Here is a 27,463-nt window from a genome sequence, read left to right on the forward strand (position 1 = left end):
CGCAGCGACCGTGTATTTCATTATCAATTTATCATCCACACAGATCATCCACGTCACCGAACCGTAACTACTAGTGTTCTTTTGTCCACGACGCCAAGCCGTCGAAAGAAAATACAATCCATTTATTAACCACACAATACAATCCATTCGTTCACCACTTTGTTTCTGTACGAGTTGTTTCATCGGAGTGAACATTGCTGCGCTTATAACTGACATTCCTGGACAAGAAGCAATCATTCGTCGGCAGGAATACATTTAAGTACAGTTTTGGATACCATCTGTCGTGTCTGCGATCATCATACGTCAAGGATACACGTGAGATCGTTCCATATCCTACTTTTATCCTAACCGTTATCATTCGCATTCATCAACCATTATTCCATTTTCATTTTATTTCATACTATTTTAAAATTCACCTCATTATTTCGTAGTCTTATAATTCGTTACATCATCATAATTAGTAACAAGAGTATTCATACAGTAATATTGTATTTAAATAAGAAAAAATTATAATATTTTTACGTAAATATTCTTAATTTATTTATTAATTTAACATCTACCTACGTCGATTAATGTCAATTTTTTACAATCATTAACATTTACCATTCATTAAATAATAGCTCATATCATCATTTTCGTTCATCGTAACTCGTATTCAAATTTATTTTTTTTCAAAATTGCTTATTTATAATTTTTTCATTACAAAAGTCGGTACTTCAAAAATAAAACTGTAAAATACTGTACCTACCATAGTAGTTGCTATATTATACGCCTGGCTATTTAAGCAATCACTTATATTAGTCGTTGCTTTATTTTTTCGTGCGTTTTTTTTTTCATTTTTTAACAAATTGCTTTTAAATTTTGAATAATTAAAATTTGTTTTTAGCTTACTAAAATGCTTGCGTCTTGCTTATGAAAACAATAATCACAAATAAAATAATACCTTTAAAATAGTTGTTGCAAATTAATTACTTATCTATAATATAAAAATGAGTCGCTGAATGTGTTGCTAAGCGCAAAACTCGAGAACGGTTGGACCGATTTCGCTAATTCTTTTCTTAAAATATTCCTTAAACTACGAAGATGGTTCTTACGGAGAGAAAAATTAAAAAAAAAAATTTTAAATTTCCTGAAAAAGTCTAAAAACAACACTTTTCTATACTCCCATACAAAAGATTTATGATAATACTTAAAAGTCAATTTGAACTTTAATACCATACGATAAAGTTTTGTGTTAGGCGATACGAAGTTCGCCGGGTCAGCTAGTTGTTAATAAATTATAATACCTGAAAATAATAATATTTAATATTTTACGCTGCGTTGGCGCAACGGTCACAGCCATGGATTGTACCTGTTGCGCTGGCGGTTGCGGGTTCGATCCCCGCACATGACAAACATTTGTATTGGTCATACAGGTGTTTGCCGTGGTCTGGGTGTTTGTGCAGTCCTAGTGGGTCTCCCCACCGTGCCTCGGAGAGCACGATAAGCCGTCGGTCCCGGTTGCTATCATGTACACCTGATAGCGATCGTTACTCATAGTAGGGAATATATCCGCCAACCCGCATTGGAGCAGCGTGGTGGATTAAGCTCCGATCCTTCTACTTGGGGAAAGAGGCATATGCCCAGTAGTGGAATATTACAGGCTGGAGCGAATATTTTAATGTAAGTTAACAATGAGTGAAATACAAATGAAACATTTAATAAAAAAGCGAGCTATAATTAAGGGAAAGCTTACTGGCTTTATTAATTATTTGAAATCACTTGTAAATAGCAATTGATGGCAATTGATGAATTGCAAACACAGATCGAACTTCAATCGTATTTGGATAAAATTGAAAGCTTATACGATGATTTCGATAGTTTTCAGAGTGAGCTGGAACCTGGACGAGTAGTCAGATATGCCTAAAGACGAGGCTAAGGAGCGCGAGGCCTTCTATTCTCAGTACTACTACTCTCTCGTGTCTGCCGGACGTGCCTTGATCCAGAGTCATAGCAAGCTGTCGCTCCCTTCACTCCACACTTTGTCTCCGATTTGCTCTGAGGCACATTCACACAAAGGTAAGGTTATTGAACTACTTAAAATAAATTTGCCACATTTTAACGGTGAATATCAGTACTGTATCAGTATTGACTTTAATTTCATTACACGCGGGCTTCTTGGAAGGGTAATGCGGCTTTCACTATATCAGGCCTAGATCTTTACGCCGACAACTATAAGGTTGCATGGAAAACTCTATTCGAACGATATAACAACAAACGTGTTCTAGAAAATCACCATTGGAATTCTTTGTTTAAACGAGGATCTTCTGATAGAACTCCTGGGGGGATTGGGGTTGGCTTTGCAACGCGTTTGTAATGCTTCTGCTATCGCAGACGTCAAAGAAAAAGGATCCATACAAAAGAAATCTAGTACACGAGATTAATTTTGTATGGATCCTTTTTTGCGCAATTTGATCGACGCAATAAATAAAAATCTAACTTAGGCCAACCAGTCCTATACTGGGATACATTAATCATTTATATGATGAATTCTAAATTGGATAATGTCATAAATGGTGAATGGGAATTATATAGGAACAACTATAAGGACCCTTCCACATTGAAAAATTTTACTAAATTTTTTTAGAAACTTTAAATGCAACAAAAATAATGATATAGTATATTATAGTCATAAACCAGATGTCAGTTTTAACAAATCCAAATCCTCACCAAATTTCTACTGTTCTGCTTTCAACAGCTTTAGTAAAATCCAAATCCTCACCAAATTTCTACTGTTCTGCTTTCAACAGCTTTAGTAAAATCCAAATCCTCACCAAATTTCTACTGTTCTGCTTTCAACAGCTTTAGTAAGCTCTATGTCAATTGATAACCGCATGCTGCTAGAATCTTGCTTGATAATGGATCGAAACATACTGGGTGGGCCATTTCAAGTGGAAGCAATTGTTTGCTAAAAAAATAAAAATATATATTGTTTTTTGTTGTTCATTTAAAAAATATTTTATTTTTATCTAAAGAGACTTCTTATAATTACTTTTTAAAAATGATATCGCGCAAATGGCCACCTCTGGCCTTGGCAACCAAATGTGTCCCTTTTCTCGGCGTTTTCAATTACGTTGGCCAATTTTTCGGCGGATGTGGCGCCAATTTCTTGACGAATATTGTTTTTGAGGGCAGCTAGAGTCAGTCCTTGGCTTGTTAGCGTATACTTTGGATACTTTCAAGTAATCCTACAAAAAAAGTCTGGTAGCGTCAAATCAGTTGATCTCGGTCGCCAGTTAAAATCGCCATTTTTCGATATCAGTCGCCCAGGGAACCAAGGTCACAATAAATTGATTGTTGCTCGAGCTGTGTGGCGTGTGGCGCCGTCCTGTTGGAACCAGTAAGCGTCCATGTCATTTTCACAAATAATTGGCATCAGAAAATCAGTTATCATGGACCGATAAACGCATACCATTGACGGTACCGTACGTTGTTGGAGTCTCTTCAATACTGGCTCGTATGACTTCAATATTTTCATCAGAACCTCTTGTTCGTTGTCTGGATAAGTGTCTGCCAGTACAAAGACTACCGGTGTCCACAAATTTTGCGTATAAACGTCTGATAGTGTTATCATCTGGAGCAATTTACATTGTATTTTTTTTTTTTTTTTTTTACGAAACGCACGTTTAGTTTTCACGATTGAAAAGTTATTTTGAATGTACAGCTGAACAATTTCAGCACTTATTTTGGTGTGTAGTGCTCCATGGTTAAAATTCTACTGAAATGACGCTTCCAACACGGTATGTCATTAATCGATCTGATAACTAATGTCAAAGATAGAGAGTTGCTCGATGCTTCTACTTTAAATGGTCCACCCTGTACATATATTGAATATTGAAATAATATATATCGAAAATTATTTTGTGTAAGCTTTCTTCCATATACTAACGATGCATTTTTAACAGCCAAAAAGATACATAACAATGATAATGGTACTATCCTGAACCCAGCATTTTGTTATTTCGAAGCGTTCCCTAGCCATTAAGAAAGCTTCGTGTTGGTAATTTAGTCAAGAATTCAAAAAGTGTGATGTCAGTATTCTTAAAGCCAGTTTTGCTAAACCAGATTTGATTTTGGAGGGATAAGTCACGAAACTTCAACAGAAAGGTCTTGGTTTGGTTTAGGTCTTGGTTTGTCACTCTTTTTTGGGCCAATGCGATGACAACGACTAAAAGAATCTCTCGATAAGTTATTAATTTTAAGATGATCGGTAAAAGTTTCATTATCAATTGATAATGTGTTCTCCTTTTTATTTGAAGGGATGATGTGCCATTCTTTGGCTTCTCATATTAAAATTGATCTTGTTGTTTAGCGAGAAGTTCAACTTGCTTCTGGAGTCCCTTAAGTACATTCAATACAAAATCTCTAAATACATAAAATTGTGCTACAAAAATTTATGTTGGACTTGATAAGATATGAAATTCAGTCATTCTTAAATTAAGCTGCTCTGATATTCCGTTATGGGTTTTTTAATGACATCCATAGTTGACACTTGAAAGATTTTGAATAATTTAGTTTACTTGTAAAATATAATAAATAATAATTATTGGTAAACTATTGTTGAAGTAATTAGTGCTGGTACGCAAAAAAATACATTTAAAATACTATAGCATAGTTTCTTGAATATAATTTAAATAAAATAAAATTTGAGCTTAACATCGACTTGTTGATCTTTTGTCCACTTACCTGAATGAACACTTTATATGAGCATTAGTCGATAGTCGAATTGATTGGGCTCACTTTGCGGTCATTCTCCAATTCGGCGTTCTTTGCCTAATTACCGTGACGTTTTTTATTTTTCACTGATTTGACTTAAACACATTAAAATATGAAACAAATCAAAAATACGAATTCAATAATTATTTTGGCATGTAACAGTTAATTGTGGTTTTCTAGATAATGAAACTTAAAAATTTTATGGGTATGGTAATTAGAAAATTTTTATATTTAATGTAACGGTAATAAGAAAATATGCTGTGTGGTTACGGCAGTAAGAATATAGCCACTCCCTCTCTTCCCGTGAGTATCGTAAGACGCAACTAAGGGATTACACAGTTCCACTACCACCCTGGAACTTGAAAGTGCCGACCGATGGCGGGATAATCATCCAACTACTGGTTTTGAAATACACAGGCCGAAGACGGGCAGCAGCGTCTTAGGTGCAACAAAGCCAGCCCTGCGGTCTCCAACCCGCCTGCCCAGCGTGGTGACTATGGGCAAGACAAGACAAGACACATGAGTTCACGCCACGTTTTTCTTGAAATATATTCTCTCTTGCCAGGACAAATGCGACTGATCTCATCTTGCTCTACAAAAATTTGGACGTCTTGTTTGGTTTTCTCTACAGTAGTCCCTATATTATTGTTATGTAAATACTTTGGTTCTATTTCTTTATCATGACTTTGTTTTGGTTTTGGATGTAGCGTGTTTTATATTTCAGTCTTAATGCTTGCTTCCTGTACTTTTCTTTTGCTCTTCTTAGCTCTATTGTTTTGTCTCAAATATGACATTTCTTTATTTGTTTTCTATACATGCCTTCTAAATAACATTAAGAGTGAGATTTTTTTACGTATCGGTTTCTCGACAGGTATCTTTGAAGATGGTGAAGTTGGTGAAGTTGGTGTTGAACACAAGGAAGACGCTCATTCCGTAATATTCACACTTGTATCTTTATTTTCGGTCAAATGCTCATTATTGATTAATAATAAAATAACATACTTTCAGTCGAAGATGATGACAGAGCACTAGATGAACGCGGCGTTAATGTGGTTAAAGAAGGTTTAAAATTTGGTGTCTTTTTCAAGGGAACTAATTCTTTTTCAAAAGAAGTCGACTGCAGAAAAATTTCGTCTTGCTGATTATCTTCTTTTTTTGATTTGGGATTTTCGGGACAATTTTGTACTTTTTTAGTGTACTTTTTAGCGCAGCGAGTATGATAAATCATTGAGATGTGGTGTGACAAAGTTTCAAGAGGATTTGTTATATTGTTATCAAGCACCTCTATATCTAAGGTCACTTCTTCCTCGATTGTTTTCAATTTTCCCTTTTCCTTTTGTCTTTTATAGTAAGCTCTGAAATTTTCTCTACTTTTTTTTGAGTTTTCTTCCGGCTTTTGGTGACATTTCGCAGATAGGCAGATTTTTTTATTTTTTTTATTGTACCCTTCTTTCTCCTTTATTTTTTTTTTGGTTGCTAATACAAAAAGGGGCATTTTTAATTCGTTTTCGGCATTGTCGCTCGGCAAGCCTTCTATTTTCTTTAACTTCCTCTTTGGTCTTTTTAGGTTTTCCTATCTTATAAATTAAATAATTTGATGAATGGTCAGCATATAATATAGACATATTTACGGACAATAATAATAATAATCTACGAAAACCGCGGTAAACAAGTATGACTTTTTCATACAACGGTAATTATAAAAATATGGTAATTAGTATACGGTAATTAGAAAACGATAAATTTTCATAAAAATGTTTAAAACCGACACCGTATACAAATTCTAGTTTATTACAACGTACGGAGGCCAAAGTACTGTCTCCATTTACATGATCAACTTGGGTCTATCTTAAAAATCTAGTATTAAAATAAGAACAACGGTAATTAGAAAAGTTTTTAACCAAGGCTACGGTAATTATATACTCACGTGCTTCATTGGCGGTACACTAACATGAGAGTCATACAACTGCTGATGGACCAAGGTACACACTGAGGAGACGCGATGCGTACGGTAGTGATGTGCCAAATACTTTTATTTAGGGATGTGCACTCGAGAACAGCAGATGTTACGGCAATTAGAAGTTTCCATTGGACATACGACTACTTCATAATAATTATTTGTAGACTGGTTCTATTGAGTTGATATTTTGTTATGCGATAGACCCTGCTTAATATCGTTTAAAACGTTGAATGGATCAAAATAAATCTATACGCTATAAAAATTACAAGCAAGTTTTAAAATTAAGTTGGTGTGCGGACACGCCACGGTAATTAGAGAACAGAGGTTTTTTGGACATAAGTTAAATTAATTTAGTCTTAATTACTTAAAACAGAAGCCAATATCTTTTTTACAGCTAGGTACGGATGCTATCTAAAATATATAAAAAAGTGCATGATTGAATATGATGATATTACGGTTTAAACAAGCCCGGACACGAAAAATTTGCTAATCGGAGAATGGCCGTTTGGGGAAATTTTGTTACCAATCTGCAAATGTTTAGAACTGCTGCTTTTTGTAATAATTGGTAAAAACTCGCTGGTAATTTTAGTGTTTATAGAAACTTACGTAGTTGGGTTGGTATAACTCCGGTTGTAGAAAGTACTATTTGTAAATGCTTTATTCGGGTTGTTTCGTCTTTTAATTCAGTTTATTAGATACTGCTATGCCAATAAGAAAACCAAACTTGCTTGTTTTGTCAATTAGTATTATATCCAATCTATCATAATTGTGTTTGTTGAAAAACCGACTTCAATTACATCGACAAGTAATACAACGTAGGTAGACGAAAAAATAGTAAGTCGCATTATCAAAGATTGCTCCAAAAGTTGTAATCTGATCTCGATGAAATTTAAATGTGACAACGTGATAAACATCGGCTTTCGATTACATTAAAAATAATTCTCCTATTAAACAATATTGCTAATATCGCACCGCTTCTTTCATGGAGAAAAATATATATGTAATAAATCTTTATCATATATTTCCAAAACTGCTTGAAAGCACAATATTTTTTTCAAATGTCCCTTGGCATTTATCAGTCCAAATGAAGTTTTGATTTTTCCTTAGTAAATTATGTAATGGATCTTTTATTGCACAGGATATTATTGCACTTCGTAGAACATAATCTGATATCAATTTATTTTTCCTAGAAACTATCTGACATGTTTTTGTGTTTTTAGAATAGAAAAATTTCTTATAGACCGTAATCTTTTAATGGTTTTATAGAATTCTTTTGTATAGTAATAATGACCCAGATAATTCACAAAATCTGATGCAAAGGTGCATTTCGTAAATTTTTATTTTAAACTTTCTGTTTTATTGGCTTCTAACAGTTGACACACAGATGACTAATGTGCTGATTTTGAAAATACTAGAATATCATCTATAAAAATTACAGCAAATTTTATAAGTTTGTATTTTCTAAGTATATTGCTTAATATTCTTTAAAATATTACGTAAATGAAACATTTTTTTATTGGATTAAGCTATTATATATTATAAGGTATATATAAAACTTACAAATAACTTATAATCTAACTTACAATCAATACTAAAATTAAGCTCTTCTCCTATATGAAAAAGAACGGCTGCTACTTTTCACCTTGTATATCTGCTCCTCCGCTGTCAAGGGCTTCTAATCTTTGTCGTAATTCAAAAATTGAAATTCAAGTATTTTTACTAGATTGTAACAACAAGTTATATAAAATAATGAAAGAATATCTTTTTTTTTAAATGCCAAATTAACAGGTGCAGCAAATGGACTGTAGAGTTCTTCGGTAAGATTTTAATTCAATTAATTTGCTATTTGATTCTATCTTTGTTTTCTATCTTCCAAAGTGCTTCTGTAGGACCTTTAAAAGCAATATTTGTCTACCAATAAGTCTATTCTAGCTTCATATCCATTAACAGTACCGACATCATACTTATTTTTTGCAAAAACTGTGTTATATTCGTCAATTCATTTATTAACTTATGATTTTTTTTTATCATCTAAATGATCTATCTTTATTTCAAAATCTTTTTTTTTTACAAGTTCTTTGAAATTAATTTTGTGTTATTTTACATCTCTGTTATCTGTACTTTCTTCTACGTTCATTTTTTTTGTGTTCTCATTGATGTGATATTTTTGGGTTATTTCTAAGTCTTCGTTGTTGTTTGAATTTCTTTATTATGTCTAATCCAATCAGAAAATCATATTTAAAAAATTTCATCAATAATGTATATATACATCTACATTTTTTTCTATCTCAAATATTTGAATTGAAAACGAAGCAAAAGAAAATCGTCCGCGCCAATCGCAAAGCCCTCTACGTCCCGCGTAGACACGTCACAGCTAATTACCCCACCAGGATATGACACAGATATGAGGACTTTTCCGATTTAAGTACGTAGTGTATATAAAAGAGTAAAATGTACCTAACCCGTATTAATTAAGTTATTTAATTCGTAGAATACCAACTTGCATCGAAAATAGCCTACTTTACTCGTGGTCTCATAATATCAAAGGACAAGAAATATTTTCCTTGGGCAAAAAAAGCTAACCCCCTGTCTACATACAAAAAAGTTTCTTACAGTACACTTTCAAACTGTTTAGACTGCTTAAGTTTTCTCCCAGGGCCGTCGTAGCCTACGTTGATGTTCTTTTTTTTACCGTGTTTCGTAGAGTATGCGTCCAAACAAAATATTATTCAAGACTAAGTCTTGAATATGTAGTCACTTTTATTCGTGAGATTTATCATGTGTTTTAGGTGTCGTTTTGTTATTTACTTATCAGGGGAGAGGTGCATACATAATAAACAAAATGTTACGTAAATGAAACATTTTTTATTGGACTAAGCTATTATATAATTTAAGGTATATATAAAACTTACAAATAACTTATAATCTAACTTACAATCAATACTAAAATTAAGCTCTTCACCTATATGGAAAAGAACGGCTGCTACTTTTCATCTTCTATATCTGCTCCTCCGCTGTCAAGGGCTTCTAATCTTTGTCGTAATTCAAAAATTGAAATTCAAGTATTTTTATTAGATTGTAACAACAAGTTATATAAAATAATGAAAGAATATCTTTTTTTTAAATGCCAAATTAACAGGTTCATTTTCTAAGTATATTGCTTAATATTCTTTAAAATATTGCTGGGGCTATTTTTAAGCCAAAAGTTAAGCAAGTCCATTGAAAATGTCCTTCCCATATCACAAATCCAGTAACATACACTCAAACTGTTTAGACTGCTTAAGTTTTCTCCCAGCGACGTCGTAGCCTACGTTAATGTTCTTTTTTTTACCGTGTTTCGTAGAGTATGCGTCCAAACAAAATATTATTCAAGACTAAGTCTTGAATATGTAGTCACTTTTATTCGTGAGGTTTATCATGTGTTTTAGGTGTCGTTTTGTTATTTACTTATCAAGGGAGAGGTGCATACATAATGTTTATTATGTATGCACCTCTCCCTTGATAAGTAAATAACAAAACGACACCTAAAACACCGTTTTACCGTTACACCGTTTACCGTGTTTCGTAGAGTATGCGTCCAAACAAAATATTATTCAAGACTAAGTCTTGAATATGTAGTCACTTTTATTCGTGAGGTTTATCGTGTGTTTTAGGTGTCGTTTTGTTATTTACTTATCAGGGGAGAGGTGCATACATAATAAACAAAATGTTACGTAAATGAAACATTTTTTATTGGACTAAGCTATTATATAATTTAAGGTATATATAAAACTTACAAATAACTTATAATCTAACTTACAATCAATACTAAAATTAAGCTCTTCTCCTATATGGAAAAGAACGGCTGCTACTTTTCATCTTCTATATCTGCTCCTCCGCTGTCAAGGGCTTCTAATCTTTGTCGTAATTCAAAAATTGAAATTCAAGTATTTTTACTAGATTGTAACAACAAGTTATATAAAATAATGAAAGAATATCTTTTTTAAACGGTTTTATTTAGCTCACCCCGTTTGTTTTATTTATTTTAAATGCCAAATTAACAGGTGCAGCAAATGGACTGTAGAATTCTTCGGTAAGATTTTAATTCAATTAATTTGCTATTTGCTTCTATCTTTGTTTTCTATCTTCCAAAGTGCTTCTGTAGGACCTTTAAAAGCAATATTTGTCTACCAATAAGTTTATTCTAGCTTTATATCCATTAACAGTACCGACATCATACTTATTTTTTGCAAAAACTGTGTTATATTCGTAAATTCATTTATTAACTTATGATTTTTTTTATCATCTAAATGATCTATCTTTATTTCAAAATCTTTTTCTTTTACAAGTTCTTTGAAATTAATTTTGTGTTATTTTACATCTCTGTCATCTGTACTTTCTTCTACCTTCATTTTTTTTATGTTCTCATTGATGTGATATTTTTGGGTTATTTCTAAGTCTTCGTTGTTGTTTGAATTTCTTTATTATGTCTAATCCAATCAGAAAATCATATTTAAAAAATTTCATCAATAATGTATATATACATCTACATTTTTTCTATCTCAAATATTTGAATTGAAAACGAAGCAAAAGAAAATCGTCCGCGCCAATCGCAAAGCCCTCTACGTCCCGCGTAGACACGTCACAGCTAATTACCTCACCAGAATATGACACAGATATGAGGACTTTTCCGATTTAAGTACGTAATGTATATAAAAGAGTAAAATGTACCTAACCCGTATTAATTAAGTTATTTAATTCATAGAATACCAACTTGCATTGAAAATAGCCTACGTTACTCGTGGTCTCATAATATCAAAGGACAAGAAATATTTTCCTTGGGGAAAAAAGCTAACCCCCTGTCTACATACAAAAAAGTTTCTTACAGTACACTCTCAAACTGTTTAGACTGCTTAAGTTTTCTCCCAGCGACGTCGTAGCCTACGTTGATGTTCTTTTTTTTACCGTGTTTCGTAGAGTATGCGTCCAAACAAAATATTATTCAAGACTAAGTCTTGAATATGTAGTCACTTTTATTCGTGAGGTTTATCGTGTGTTTTAGGTGTCGTTTTGTTATTTACTTATCAGGGGAGAGGTGCATACATAATAAACAAAATATTACGTAAATGAAACATTTTTTATTGGACTAAGCTATTATATAATATAAGGTATATATAAAACTTACAAATAACTTATAATCTAACTTACAATCAATACTAAAATTAAGCTCTTCTCCTATATGGAAAAGAACGGCTGCTACTTTTCATCTTCTATATCTGCTCCTCCGCTGTCAAGGGCTTCTAATCTTTGTCGTAAATCAAAAATTAAAATTCAGGTGTTTTAATTAGATTGTGACAACAAGTTATATAAAATAATGAAAGGATATTTTGCTTGATTCTGAGTATTAGAGAGTAATACAATGAAACTCGTTTCGTTTTTATAAAATAGAAAAAAACATATTCTCGACAATGTCGAAGTGACAAATTTGTATCATTAAAAGAATATTTAAAAAGATATTTCAAGACTAATCTTACTTTCTTGCCTCATCAGGTCATTTACTTGACGTAGTTCTTTTAAGTCTTCTTTTCCGGCATTTTGTTTTAATAGCCGTATAACCTTTTTCAATATGACGCCTTTGGAGGCCTAAAAACAATGTTTTATTAATGTTTTGTACATACCTATGCAAAAAGCGGGTAAACTGATTGAATAATGAAAACATGCAGAAAAGTAAAAATTCAAACAAAAACTCTCACAGACTTTTTTTTGAATTGCTGGAAGAAAATATCATAGTCTAGCGGATAATATTTATAAAGAGGATATTTATAGTATAAAAATCAACTCAGTTGTTACTTTTGATTTTTTTTGTCCTCTCCGTTATGCAGAAAAAAAAAGCAAATATTAAAAAATTAACTACAACTTCTACATGTCAAGCAGTCGATGTAAAGCATATAGGTACGTAGAAATTTTCAATGTTAATTATTATAGCTATATTACTTACAGCTTTATGGCAGCCAACCGCCGCTGCTAGCTCCGCCATAGCGTCTGACGCCTCCTGGCGTCTCCTTCGCTCGTAATAGGCATTTCTCGCCCTTCTGACAGAATTTGTGTGAAAAATTTTGACTGTGAGTTTTGAAGTGACAAAATTTGTATCATTGAAAGAATATTTAAAAGGTATTTCAGAACTAATCTTACTTTTTTGTCTCTGTTCCGTATTGGAGCAAGAGATAATAAAAACTTGATTATCTTCTCAAATAGATGTATTTTAATAATTATACCAAAGAAAAGGAGTATGCACATCTTAAAACGTGGTTGTTTTTTAAATCTTGAACGATCGCCGATGACGTATTCGAGAGCGCGCCCGCGATTGGCCAGGACCGGTATGCCGCGACATATGAGAGCTCCAATTGGTCGAACACATCGCAAATTTAGACCTTAGTACAAAGGTGCAAGGGCGACGTGCGAACTCAAACTAAGCGGAACGAGCGGAGCGAACAGCCTCATTAGATCATAATATGCATGACGTAGTTCTTTTAAATTTTCTTTTCCAGCATTACGTTTTAGTAGCCGTATAACTTTGTTATATATGTCGCCTTTAGAGGTCTAAAGACAAATTGTTTTATAATGTTTTGTACATATAATTATGTCTATGCAAAAAGCGGAAAAAGTGACTCACTAATGAAAGTTTGCAGAAGAGTAAAAATTGCGTGAGGTGCGTGGAGCGCCTTTTAAAACCGTCCATGCAGCTATTTCTCTAGTCATACGGTCTCCCGGTCGGAGGTGCTCAGTATGACCGGTTTCTGCCATTCCTCTTTGGCCAAGTATAGGGGGGTCAATCCTTTGTCACACACTACAACATCACCATACATAGAGCTATCGCGTCTCGTTTCAAAGTAGACCCTGAGGCTGCTCACCTTATGGTTATGCATGGTGTTAACGCTCAACATACCTCGACTACCACATTTCCACGGAACAAACAGTCTCATGACCGACGACTTAGGATGGTGCACGCGATGCTGCATCATAATTGTGTGAACTCTTCTGCCTAGGGTGTCAAGTTCGGTCTGAGTCCATCTAAGCACGCCAAAGATGTACAAGAAAGTTGCCATGATCCAGCCGTTATAAGCTCAGAACTTGTTGGTGCCCCACAAATAGCTCCAGGGGACTTTTGTCAGCTGTCTAAAAAAGACTTCGCAAACTGCACTTCACCCCTATGCATTGTGACATACCAAGGTACCGGTAAGATTCAGCTTCGGAAAACTCGCTCGTTTCTTTTTGTGTGTAATAAAGTTTTAATAAATAAATAAATAAATAAATAAATAAAAATAATATTTTCTTGTACCTACTTTTAAATGGGACTGTGTATTCTAATTGATATTAACCTGTTCTATTAAATATTTTTGTGAATTAAAATTTATATTTTGAATATATTGTTTTGACGTAGGTTGGATATTCTATTAACCCGGCGCAAATGACGTGAAAATAATTACGAGGACGATGACGCCGGGTCATATTGACCTGAATTTTATCAATAATTTTTCAAGAAATTTAGCAAGTCACCTTAATTTTAATGACTTTATATTAAAAAAGGTTCTTTGATTAGGTAGTCAAATAAAAATAATAAACAATAAGTTCTAGAAATTAAACTGTTATTCACTTTTTCTTTAACACGTTCAAAATCAACTTTGAAAACATAACATGTTTATATTTTGAATTTTTGGTAAAGTATTCGTAGCAACAATAGGATTCAATAGTACTATGTACTAATAGATAGAGAGATCACTCACTATTCATTTCTGCAATAAAAACTATTAGATTAGAACAATTTAGTGACTAATTATATCTTACAAATTAAATTTGACATTTATAAAGAGCTGATCAATAGCTTTATTCTCTTTAGTCTGTGTTTGATCACTGTCTCTGTCCTCGAAAACAATAAAATCATCATCTTCATTAAAAAATATACTAGTGGTGCTACTCCAGCTGCTTCCAGGCACTATTTCATGTTTTTTGTAAGTAGTCTCTAAGGCATGAATTGCAAAATTTTGATTTATCTGCTCATTTGTTGTGATGCTTTCTGGCAATCAACGCATTTTATAACTAGGGTGGTAGCATGATGTTAAAGGCGGATTTATATTTGACTAACGTGTCGTGTCGTGTCGCATCAGAACAGAATCGGTATCATACATTTTATATGACATCGTTTACATTTATGTGTTGTCATGTCGTTATGGCTTCTGATGTGTCGCATCAGAACCGATCCCGATTCGCGTCAGATAAGCGGGTTGCGGGGGGTGCCGAAACGGCGCCATCACGACATGTCAGATTAATGTGTGAACAATGTTGTCACAGAGTACATTGAATATACGGGTAAGTGTTGTGTTATGACGCATCAGCGTCGCTTGTTATTTACGTAAATTGTAAAATAATAGTTTATTTGGCTCTTAAAAATGGATGGCTTGGTTGAAGTTGTACAACAATTTAATGTTATTTATATGATAAAACATAAACAATATAATATATACCTAATATGTTTGTCTATTGATTGGATAAATTCAAAATCCCCTTCTCTCTCTTTCTTTTTTTTAAAGAGTTGCGAGCATTAAAAATTGGATATCTTCTTCAAAATCTGAATCGGAATCCGATGACTCATAGAAAAAGAAGAATATTTCAAACGTTTGACCTACGTTAGAGCTGCGGCTGTATTGATTCACAATATCGTTCTGATGCGTCAGAACACTACATAATAATATTAACGTAATAATAACGTAAAAGTCAAAATTTTGAGTTACAGTCATAGCGTACAGCACGGTCTCGTGTGTATAAAACCATAATAGGCAGTGTTACCAACTTTATTAGCTGCTTTACCATCAATACTCGCACCTCGCACTCACACCCACGATCTCTAAATGAAGGTTAAATGTACCTACTTTAATGTTAAAATACATCGGCGTCAGGTACCTATTTAAAATACGAATTACAAATTACATTTTAAGAAAGTAATAAAAATATAAATACCAAAATACGTATTTATATTTCAATTACGTATTTTAATTACAAGTAATTCAAATACTGCCCAACCCTGGCTCTATATGTGTATAAAATATTATTTCTCATGCTTGTTTGCAGAATTCATCAACTAAACTGAATATGTATATAACAAATACAGACAAATAAAAACTCTTTGGCTATTTATTAGTAACTCGCGATCGTGGATGATCTTATTTAAAAAATTAATGCTGTCACGTTTATTTCATTAGAATATTAGTCAATTTAAAACATTTAATCGTAATGAACTGCGAATGCAAAGAACAGGAAAAACGTAAATACTATCAATACTACGATACTCCAGACGGATGTGATGTATTTAAAAAGGTAATTGTAATTGTAACATTTTACACGATATCAAGAGTGCGTGTTTATACACCATTCCCCTGTTTATGGAGATTGTGAGCTTTAATTTATAATAGTTAAAGAAAACTTAGAAACGATTCAGTAGAGATTTTTTTGTATGAATATTATTGAAAAGTAAGACGGCATATATGGTTGTCTATAGTTATCTGTTGTTATAAGTCACCTATTATGTTTCACAAGCATTATAACGCATAAATTAATTACAAACCGAAATAAAAATGCACATATCATTTATTATAAAAAAATGATGTATGTGTAAGACTGATACAGACTAACAGGTCTACTACATCGCAATCACATGTATTTTTTTTTTTTGCTAATTATAATACTTCGAAATTACATAAAAACTCTAACCCTTCCCCCTCGCTATGTGGGGAGTTTCGAAAACTCCTTTCTTCCCAAAAACACAAGAATAAAATTGTCTACCATACGAAGAAACGACCTTTGCTATATGTATATGTTATTAAATAGTATCTGTCACGTAATAAACGTTAGTCTTTATAGTAAAGAGTTTTATTATGCTGCATGCTGTTGCTGCATACTGCTGCTGCATGGTTCAAGCTGTAATATCCCATTTCTGGGCATAGGCCTCTTTCCCCATGTAGGAGAAGGATCAGAGTTTAATCCACCACGCTGCTCCAATGCGGGTTGGCGGATATATTCCCACCTACGAGTAACGATCGCTATCAAGTGTACATGATAACAACCGGGATCGACGGGTTAACGCGCTGTCCAAGACTCTGTGGGTGGATACAAGTACAAGGACTGCACAAACGCCCAGACTACAGGAAACCTCTGTATGGCCAATATAAATGTTTATCATGTATGGGGAACGAACCCGCAACCGCCAGCGCAACAGTTACAAACCAGTGCTGTGTGTGACCTTTGCGCCAAAGCGTCGTCAATTTTATTATATTTTATATTGTCTTTGTTTTTTATAATATTAAATGTAAAAGGTACTCGTAACTAGTCGATATGGGGCGATCGCTGGCTTGATTTTGTCTACTTACGATGTCTTGATGTACTCTCACGCTATTGGTTTACGGCAGATAATGAAACGGTATGTATAATAGCTACTTAGAATATTTTACCAGTTGAATAAAATGTTTTATGGATTTGCCATCCGTGAGTACAAAAACTTTTTTATCATCATTGACATCATTTGATCACCATTGGGTTGGAGACAATAATAAGAAAAAAAATACAACTACAACACAAAAACTGAAAATAAATATTTATATAAATGCAAACATCCATCTCGAGCGAGAATCGAACCCGCAACCGCCGGTATTTAGGTGCCTACACGGCACACACACTACTACACCTAAATCATCATCATAAATAAATAAATATTCGTAGTCCAAACTCTATCACTGCCGGTTTCATCATAATCAGTCACACCGGTTCACTGTGGACTTCCAAATTAATTAGGAGAGTTATTAAAACAAAAGTAAAAATGCTAATAAACCGCGATAACACCCTAAAAGTTCTTTTATTATAATGAGTGAAATTTGCGTAACCGTTAGGAAACAATAAAAAACAAAAGTGGTAAAAAGAAATAGCGAAGAGGTATGCCTCATGGTGTTGTGATTATAATTTTTTCATTATTACATTCTAGCACCGTTATATTAAAAATATTGAAATTGATCTAGAATCAATAATGCTATTTCTTTTATCATAAACAACACTACGATCTTCTTGGGCATTGAAAATTTTAAAATTAATAACTATTATAATTTCCTATTGTAAAGGTACTCCTTCCATACTGTTCCTCTTGTCCTGATGGGAGCGACATTTGCTGGAGTTGCTAATGGCGTTCAACATTTTAGAGCTAAAGATGATATTTTCAACTATTTCATTGGTAAAATTATTATACGAGTATTGTTCTCGTAATATGTATTGTATTACAATATTTGTGTCATAACTACTTTTCTCTGACTCATAATATTCCAGAACAGTTTAATGCCATTAGGTACGTACCTGTAATTAACAAGTTCTTAAGTTCTTCATTACAAAATTTCGAAATTAGTTTACACTATTTGTTTTATACTTTGTTGGAATGTCGTTAAAACTTGCATTAAAATTATAAAATATGAATCAAATTAATAATTTTAGGTGGCGTTGCGTGTGGACCAATTTTAGCATACTATCTAGGATCGTATCATGCAGTGCTGCTGGGAGGTTTAGGTCTTGGAGTTATCGGAATGATTAAGAAGAATGCTATCGAGAATAATTACACTCTCTTCCCCCTCGTACAAGGGCATATGGGAACGGTTCGAAGTTGGAGGAACGACTATACCTTCAGCCCAGATCCTAGGGACTGTAAGTTTTGTAGCGATTCACTTATTATAAAAATATAAATGTATTAACTTGACATTTTAATTTAAGTAATGTGATATGATACGTTTAACACACACATTTGCATAGAAGTCTGTTCCTAAGGTAGGCATCCAAATATTTGGGCTTTAGGTAATAGCCGACTGATATAGATAGGTATTTTTTTTTTTTGAAGTGTAGGTACATATACAAATATTATTTATTACATATTCTCAGGTAGGGCACAGCAGGACCTGCTCAAAATATAGAGCAGCCAGACTGGGGTTGTACCTCGACCTTACAGAAGACAATAACTAAATAATACTCTTTTCAAGCAGTATTGTGTTCCTGTTGGTGAGTAAGGTGACCAGAGCTCCTGGGGGGATTGGAGATATGGTCGGCAACGCGCTTGCGATGCTTCTGGTGTTGCAGGCGTCTATAAGCTACGGTAATCGCTTAACATCGGGTGAGCCGTACGCTTGTTTGCCGACCTAGTTATATAATAAATAAATAAAATATTACCCCTAGAAACGGGGTCAGAATCGAATTCGGAACCCCCGGAGCAGAGACAGATTACTCCTAGAAACAGGGTCAGTGCAAAATACACCAACAGGTTATAGGGGGTATATATATCTACAGTTACTGTCACAATGTTTATATAGGTAGAAATTTAATTTCTAGGAGGAGGAGGACTAATAACCAGACCGGAAATAAATATTTGTATGAACACAAATATTCACTCCGAGCGGGAATCGAACCCGCGACTATCGATGTTTAGGCGCCGTCGACACGGCACAAGTACCATAAACACCAGAACGGTCGTCAGTCGGATTCTGTCATGCTGTTATATATTTTTTTTGCTATTTAAAAGTATATTTCACATTTCTAAAGAGTTTGTTTGACTAAGGGAAATCGTGCACAACACTCAAAATTTACTCAAAAATTGAGAGGTCGGAGCGGTAACACCACATTTGTTAATATTTTTTTTAAACGTAGGTTATTCTAGTGTGTTTGTTCTTTTTGGTGTACAATAGAATAGAAGAATAATCGAATGTTCAAGAAATAAAGTTAAACTTTTTACGTATTCTAAAACTGTTCGGGGTAGTAATAGTTTGTCCATGATAGTAGTAAAGCTTCATTACTTTGGATTGTTAATTCTTTAAAATTTCTAAAATACGTTTTAGTAGTTCTCACAGTTTTGTACTTTTTCTATTCTTTCTTTCAGCTCTTCAACACACGTGCGGAAGTGATAAATAGGTCATGTTTGTAAATGTATACTGGACCTCAACTGTAATTGTAATATATAGGTTTTATTTTTATTTTGTTAATATTTTTACTCAAATTGTTATTGATATGAAAATAAAACAAATTGATAACAAGAGTATTTTTATATTACCTCTTATTTTATTTTAGTCTTCTAGAACGAAAATAAAAATGTCATTTTAATTTGACTAAACATTTGATTACAAATTTTAATCAAAATTATTAAATTCAAATTCAATTATAATATTACCATTATTTTACTGTACAATGTTTAAGGAATGTGGAAATATAGAAAATAAAAACAAATATGTTCAAGAAGACCAATGTTGACTTACAACTATGAATATTCTTATTGTCGAGTTAAACAATTTTTACACTCGATGGAACCGCCTCAAAGTCAAATTACATAACAGTACTGGAAAAACACAACTTCAAGAGAATTCAAGCAATGTGAATATTAAAATTACAAATGAAATAAATCAAATCTAATAGCAACTTCTGGCCCAATCCAATGAACCCTAATCTCATGTCACTCTTCTGGGAATCCAGAAACCCTACATAATTATGGGTTATTACCGTCCAGCGCTCATTTAACATTAATATTTTAGAAGAAAAAAAATCTAAAATTCCTAGGACTTTAGCGTCCTAACTATGCGATAAAGTTGTTGTCGCCCAGAAACACTCTTATCAATTCACATTGTTATCAAATTCGTAAGCATGAAAGCTGTTTACTCGTTACTGTCACACGTTAATTTCGATAGAAACACAAAGCGAGTCAAAAGTGAAAAATAAAGACTAAAAGGTATACATATACCACAACGTATAATTATATACTTTCAAAGTTTTCAAATAACTAAACTTTCGAAGACAGCATAAATCACCAACTCAACTTTTAATAAATCAATTTTTAAATTAAGAAAGACTACAGATATTTACATATACTTTAAGCATGTATATCAATGACCTAATTACCCCTTTTTTTCGACTATGGTCATAGGGTGACCTGCTAACGCTCAACGTTGAAAGATTTGACATAAACACAAACAATCCATGCCAGTATTATGTTTAGCACATTAATATATAGTTATAGTTCGCGTCATGTAAAAAGAACGCTGAAAGAAACTGGAGGGGGTGCGTTTGCGCATGGGTATACTCGCGCAAAAAAGTACTACTGTTTTATTTTTTAATTAGGCTTTCACTCGCGGCTTCGTATAATGGTTATTGATAGGTACATTAAAAAATACTAGAAATACAAGTGCGAATAATTCGGACTAAATAAGTATAATAATTATCACTTTACAAAATCACAATTTTTTTTTAAACAAAAGCAATAACAAACTTTTTATTTATTGAAATGTTGCATTCTAAAATATGAATTATCTGTACTCTCGATATTCATATCTAAATAGTTTTTATGTGTTTAAAATGATAAATTGATATTTGTTTTTTTTTTGTGAAATAAATAGTAAATGGAGAATTTTGTAATTTAAAACTTTTGTGCGCGATCATATTTCGAGTCGACGTCGCACTGTCCAACCAATAGCACACCGGCAAGCATGCGACACGTGATAAACACTCCCATGCCACCAAATAGACCGATAAATCGCTTCTGCGCAGCTTCAAGGCCAGCGTTCTTTTTACATGACGGGAACTATACCTCTAAACTCTTATTTACAATGCTTGCTAGATGTTTTCCATTAAAATATATAACAATTTTTTTTTTTGGTTCGCAAAAAAAAAGCTAGATACTTTCATAAGAATATTCAGCTTTAAATATGCTTTAAAAATATTATTGCTAGATCAAAATGTTAAAATTAGAAGGCAATTTTCAGTAAAAGAAAACCACAGAACTGGTTCTTTGGTAAAAATAGATCTCAAAATATATTGTTTTATTAAAAGAAACCGACTAAATTGCCTAATAACTTTACATTTAGTTACTTATAATTACGAATTAGTACTGTTTATTTTGAGTTTCTTGACGCGTCGCGTGGTTCCTTCTCCATCAGAACTGTCCGTGTCATGTGAGCTTCCTTCTGACTTGATTCCAATCCCTAGTTCATGTGCTTCCAATAAGTTTCCGCTAGCTCTTGCTTTTTCTAGTAATCGTACTGAAATTATAAGAAATACTAATGAACATATGTATAAAAGCATATTGTTTTACTCAAATATACATATCTTCATAATGATAATAATACACTTTACTGTATATCAAAAACAAGAAAGATTTTAATAATTTATCATTAGGTACAAGGGGCGCCCTTATCGCTAAAAAGCGATCTCTTCCAGGCAACCCTTAAAGCAAGGGAAATAATGGTCTAGTGTCAGCATAGTTGTACAAGTTACAATAAATTTATAATAAATATATTCAAATAATTAAACATACCTACATACATCTACATACGCACACACATACATATTAATACATATGCATTTATAAATTACTTGTTTATCGTTGAATTTTAAGAAAATGCTTCTTAACAGTCTTATTTATAGTTGCAAGTGTTTGTATACGTCTAATATTCAACCCACCAATGAATTTGAATCGTTCGTTCAGATAGGTTGGGGTAACAGGACTAAATAAAATAGAGTAAACTAGGTTAAGGATGTCTGCGAAGGCAAATTGGGAGCCACTTGAGTTTATTGCGAAATTGGAAATATGATCATCTTTGCTTAGTCCAAATATAAATCTTATACATAAATTCTGAATGCGCTCAAGCTTATTAAGCTGCTCCTCTTTCAAAATAGCAAGTATCACCATAATCAAGAATTGGTAATAAGAGTGCAAGGTGCAAAAGCAATTTTAGTAGGAATGGGTAGGTAATTACGTAATCTGCGGATAGACTCAACCGGAGCGAACAACCTGCAACTAATTTCACATATCTGCGGACCCCAAGAGAAATGTTGCTCGGAGATAACACCTAAATTTCTCACGTTTCCCTATATGGAACGGTGAATCCATTAAATGTAACAGGAGGTAGTTCAGATTTATCAATACGACTAAGCAATTTGGAGCTTCCTATAATAATGACTTTCGTTTTGTTTGGATTTATATTTAGACCGTAAGCTTTACTCCATTTACCAATAGCTTAAAGGTCGTTATTTATGCGCAATGATTATTAAATAAAGATTTGATTTTCAAGAACGTTGACTTACACCTATGAATACGAATATTCTTTTTATCAAGCCAAACTAAAATATTACGCTTAGTGACCGTCTCAAAGTCCGATTATATAACTATACTATGAAAACATAACTTTAGAGAATGCAAGCAATGCGAATGTTCAATTTACAAATAAAATAAATCCAAGCTAATGAAAACTTCTAACCCAATGTAATTAACGCTAATTCCGTCGCTTTTCTTGGGAAACCGTAACCTTACATAATTATGTATCACTAGGCCCGACCGCGCATTTATTATTAATATTTGGCAAGAACAAAAATCTGAAAATCATAGGTTTTCTAGAGTCCTAACAATGCGATTGTCGATCCAGAAACACCCTTATCAATAAACATTTTTATCTAAATTAAGAGGCATTAAAGATGTTTATTCATCATCATCATCTAATGAAACCATAATATTAAAATGTTGTATTAATGTTATTTCTATTTTGTTTGTTTTTTTAAGGGCGCTAATCTCGGGAAATAACTACCAACCTGTAGGGTTCGAATTGAAAAATTATTTTTGTTTTGAACAGTCCATTTACAGAGGGAGATTATAGGCTATATAAAAAATAATTGTTAAATAATTGTGTTTGCTCGCAAACGAAAAAAAACTGACTTCAATTACATCGACGAGTAATGCAAGTAACTACGCGTCAAGATCAAAGATTACTCAAAAAGTAGTTATCAGATCTCGATAAAATTTAAATGTGACCACATAATAAACGTCAGCTTTCGATAAAACTAAAATTTATCAAAATCGGTACACCGAAAATCCGGATTTTCGAGTTTCCCTCGATTTCTCTGGGATCCTATCATCAGATCCAGCTTTCCTTATCATGGTACCAAACAAGGGATATCTCCTTTCCATCAAAAAAAGAATTATCAAAATCGGTACATCCAGTAGAAAGTTATGCGGTATAATACAACGTAGGTCGACGAAAAAAGCGTCAAGTAAAAACGCATTATTAGATATAATTCGAAAAGTAGTTGTTAGATCTCAAATAAATTTAAATGGGACCAATTGACACACACCACCTTTCGATTAAAAAAAATTTTGTCGAAATCAGTCCACCCGGTCAAAAGTTCTGATGTAACATACAAAAAAAAAATACAGTCGAATTGAGAACCTCCTCCTTTTTTGGAAGTCAGTTAAAAAAACACTCACTCTGTGTCTCCAATACGTTATTTTGTCTTCTTAAATCATCTATGTCTTGTTGGTGAGCGTTGTTTTTTCGTCTCATAAACTGTATATATTCTGCAGCCTTTTTCAAGATTTGTGCCCGACTCGCCTATTAAGAAAATACAAATATCATTAATTCGTATTTCTGTGACATAAGAACAATATCACAACACTATATGATGCTCAACTAAAAATATTAAAATTTATTTCAAATGCTACATTCCCACTTTAGGTGTTTGGTATTTCTGTGTTATCAGAACTATATCACAACACTCCAAATTATGCTCAATTCAAAATACAAGTACTGATTAAAAATACCAAATTCCACTTTATGTGTATGGTATTTTTGTGTCAACAGAACTATATCACAACACTATATATTGCTTACTTCAAAATACTAATATTTATTATAAATACTGAGTTCTGAATATTTGTGTATAGTATCATTGTTACAAAAAACATATTTCACTATAATACATACTCTTTAATAGAAAATATTAATACGGATTAAAAAATACTTAAAATATTATAAAGCTCCATAACTCCTAATTCATAATATCTATTCTTTATCATAAATGCTTTGAAATACACAGGCCGAAGACGGGCAGCAGCGTCTTTGGTGCGACAAAACCAGTACTGCGGTCACCAACCCGCCTGCCCAGCGTGGTGACTATGGGCAAAACACATGAGTTCACGTTGTTTTTGGCGTAAACTTGTGGAGGCCTATGTCCAGCAGTGGACTGCAATAGGCTGGAATGATGAAGTCTTGAAGATGTAGTCACTTTTATTTGTGAGGTTTATCGTATCAAACTTAATAATAAGACCTAATGTTCACTTTGAAATTATACTTTGTTTAAGATTTACTAATAAGTTCGTTTTACTTAATACTTTTTGAAAGGTGGTTTTAAGCCCCGACTAAAAATAACTGTAAATGTTTTTATTTTGAATTTTTTTTAAATAAAATATAAAAAGTCTTTACTTAACTATTTGAAAAGGTTTTTTTTTTACTTAGATGTTTTATTTTACACCATATTGTTTTAGGTGATTTTTTGTTATTTACTATATTTATATTAAAGGAAGAGGTGCATGCATAATAAACAAAATATTACGTAAATGGAACAGTTTTATTGGACTAACCAATTCTATATTCTAAGGTACATTTCTTAAAATCTAACTTACAATCAATACTAAAATTACACTCTGCTCCTATATGGAAAAGAACGGCTGCTACTTTACAGAATCTTCTATATCTGCTCCTCCGCTGTCAAAGGCTTCTAATCTTTGTCGTAATTCAAAAACTGAAATTCAAGTATTTTAATTAGATTGTGATAACAAGTTGTTTGAAATAATGAAAGGATATTTTGCTTGATTCTGAGTATTAGAGAGTAATACAATGAAACTCGTTTCGTTTTTATAAAATAGAAAAATACACATTCTCGAAAATGTGTCTAAGTGACAAAATTTATATCATTGAAAGAATATTTAAAAGGTATTTCAAGACTAATCTTACTTTTTGCCTCATTAGGTCATTATCATTATCATTTGTATGATGTAGTTCTTTTAAGACTTCTTTCCCAGCATTACGTTTTAGTAGCCGTATAAGTATATTCAATATAATATCGCCTTTGGAGGCCTAAAAACAATTTTTTTATTAATGTTTTGTACATATGCCCATGCAAAAGAGTAAAAATTGAAACAAAAACTCTCACAGACTGTGAATTATTTGAAGAAAATGTAACAATTAAAGAGGATCATTATTGTATAAAAATCCACTCAGTTGTTACTTTTGTTTTTTTTTTGTTTTGTCCGTAACACAGAAAAGGGCAAATATTAAAAAAAGTAACTACCACTTCTACATTTCAAGTAGTCGCTGTAACGCATATACATAGAAATTTTAATGTTAATCATTATAACTATATTACTTACAACCTTATCACAGCCTACCACCGCCGCCAGCTCCGCCATAGCTCCGCCATAGACGCATCCTGGCGTCTCCTTCGCTCGTAATAGGCATTTCTAATTTTTCTTTCTTCCTGCAAATATTACAATAATATGTGACAAATCACTTACGTAAATCTACTAATTAATTTCTATTATGCGGTTTTTACACGTAGTACTTTACTTTTAAGAATAAAAGTAAAACATATTAAAAATGGCGTGCGTACAAGGTATACGTGTCAGAAGTGAAACTTCTTTGGCAAACTAATTTTTAAGTCTCGTTTATATTTATTCAAATCTAAAGCTTTAGATTTCCTTTCCAGCGCCATCGACAAAAACGTTGCCGTTTGATCCGTAAAAATTTTACACTCATGCGCCTAAAGAAGTTTCACTTCAAAAAAACTTATCGTAGTTTTATAAATTATAATCACTTTTGTTATATTTTTCTGTACCTATTCTAATTTTATACACTTACTCTGGTTAACGGGGCCGGAACCAGACACAATCAGGTGACTGTTCTGTCGGAATCCTGCAAAAGAAAAAGTATTCAATTAGACGAGTAAATAAACAATACCTCCGGTAGCGAAGCTAGTCTAACTTTCTCTTTGGATACAAGGGTTTTTAAAAACTATTTTATGTTTTAAATTAAAGAAATGAAACAAAAAAAATGTATCCGATTTGGAGGCTGTTATATATCTGACCCCAATAAAACATATTAATACATTCATGTCTCTTCAAAACAAATCTAAGAATTTATTTATATCTATGTTTTGTCTCTATACTTAATATGAACTGCCTGGTGGCAATGATAAGTCAGCGGATCAGCTACGTACTAATCTATGTGCATAGTTCAATATTACGTAGGTACAATGTTTATCTCTCTGTCTTTGTGATAGAACTTTATTTTACTTGACTTTAAACACATTTACTTAAAATTGTATTGTTTTTAGCCGTATACAACGTTGCATTGTCCAGTGGCCGTTCTTATTAAAACGTAGGATAAAAAAAAAGTAGTTTCGAGAGAGGTTCCATAAGGAGTTTAAAGAAAACGATTTCGAGAGAAGAGCGTTTAGGGTGTAATGTTTTCGGGTATAAATAAAATGTTCAACTCACTGTTCATAAACGTCAATTAAATCCACCACAAGATGTATACAAATAAAGTACGGAAGAAGAAAGTCACAAGTACAGGCACAAGTACAGCATACAGTTTATAAGATAAGCAAGAAGGAGTAAGCGAGAGATATAAGCACAGTATAAAGCATAAAATACAGTTTATACTTATAGTAACTACGAAAGCGAAAATGAAATAATACAAATATAACGTAGCACTCGAGCACGGTAAGATTGTCGCGACACAAACGGCGGTAGTAGGAGAACTTGCGTTCGGCGTCGTATCGATGTCTCGACTAGCCTACGTGCGTATGCGCGCTGCGCTCGTTTTGGTACATACATATAAAAAAATTGAACGTCATTTTTTGTTTTCTAAATAATTCAATAAT

The 27,463-nt window shown here is 32.9% G+C and overlaps 2 protein-coding genes and 1 long non-coding RNA gene across 6 annotated transcripts; 1 reads left to right on the forward strand and 2 right to left on the reverse strand.

Annotated features, from left to right (window-relative positions):
• The first annotated feature begins 25 nt into the window (after positions 1-25).
• On the forward strand, positions 26-19,800 carry LOC123662549 (NADH dehydrogenase [ubiquinone] 1 alpha subcomplex subunit 11-like). 4 transcript variants are annotated; one of them, XM_045597393.1, is made up of 5 exons: positions 15,799-16,066; positions 17,062-17,165; positions 17,857-17,966; positions 18,221-18,427; positions 19,647-19,800. In XM_045597393.1, the coding sequence occupies exons 1-5, from the start codon at positions 15,983-15,985 to the stop codon at positions 19,676-19,678; spliced, it is 537 nt and encodes a 178-aa protein (XP_045453349.1). In that variant the 5' UTR covers positions 15,799-15,982; the 3' UTR covers positions 19,679-19,800. The 4 variants fall into 4 exon arrangements, 1 of the variants encoding a protein (XP_045453349.1); XR_006744502.1 differs by lacking the exons at positions 15,799-16,066; positions 17,062-17,165; positions 17,857-17,966; positions 18,221-18,427 and adding exons at positions 26-315; positions 1,861-2,058; XR_006744501.1 differs by lacking the exons at positions 15,799-16,066; positions 17,062-17,165; positions 17,857-17,966; positions 18,221-18,427; positions 19,647-19,800 and adding exons at positions 26-315; positions 1,861-2,058; positions 13,741-14,117.
• Positions 19,801-21,123: 1,323 nt separating this feature from the next.
• Positions 21,124-24,473, reverse strand: LOC123662521 (protein max-like). Its single transcript, XM_045597363.1, has 3 exons — positions 24,444-24,473; positions 24,012-24,135; positions 21,124-21,792 (listed from the first exon to the last, which is right to left on the reverse strand). Exons 1-3 carry the CDS (start codon positions 24,471-24,473, stop codon positions 21,629-21,631), a joined length of 318 nt encoding a protein of 105 aa, XP_045453319.1. The 3' UTR covers positions 21,124-21,628.
• A 658-nt stretch (positions 24,474-25,131) lies between these two features.
• On the reverse strand, positions 25,132-27,366 carry LOC123662551. Its single transcript, XR_006744503.1, has 4 exons — positions 27,278-27,366; positions 26,440-26,493; positions 25,953-26,059; positions 25,132-25,324 (listed from the first exon to the last, which is right to left on the reverse strand). It is a non-coding gene; the product is annotated as an uncharacterized LOC123662551 (long non-coding RNA).
• Between the last annotated feature and the right edge of the window lie 97 nt (positions 27,367-27,463).

This window comes from Melitaea cinxia, chromosome 18 (assembly GCF_905220565.1).
Source record: "Melitaea cinxia chromosome 18, ilMelCinx1.1, whole genome shotgun sequence".
Classification (NCBI taxonomy): Eukaryota; Metazoa; Arthropoda; class Insecta; order Lepidoptera; family Nymphalidae; genus Melitaea; species Melitaea cinxia.

What these genes read in the sequence shown, in the direction of transcription:
- LOC123662549 (XM_045597393.1), top strand. Translation starts at nt 15,983, where the DNA reads ATGAACTGCGAATGCAAAGAACAGGAAAAACGTAAATACTATCAATAC. An exon ending in TTACGGCAGATAATGAAACG is followed by an intron (nt 17,166 to 17,856) that starts GTATGTATAATA and finishes CCTATTGTAAAG; the next exon opens with GTACTCCTTCCATACTGTTC. An exon ending in CAGCCCAGATCCTAGGGACT is followed by an intron (nt 18,428 to 19,646) that starts GTAAGTTTTGTA and finishes TCTTTCTTTCAG; the next exon opens with CTCTTCAACACACGTGCGGA.
- LOC123662521 (XM_045597363.1), bottom strand. Translation starts at nt 24,473, where the DNA reads ATGATACTATACACAAATATTCAGAACTCA. An exon ending in ACACAAATATTCAGAACTCA is followed by an intron (nt 24,136 to 24,443) that starts GTATTTATAATA and finishes TTTTCTTAATAG; the next exon opens with GCGAGTCGGGCACAAATCTT. An exon ending in TAACGTATTGGAGACACAGA is followed by an intron (nt 21,793 to 24,011) that starts GTGAGTGTTTTT and finishes TTATAATTTCAG; the next exon opens with TACGATTACTAGAAAAAGCA.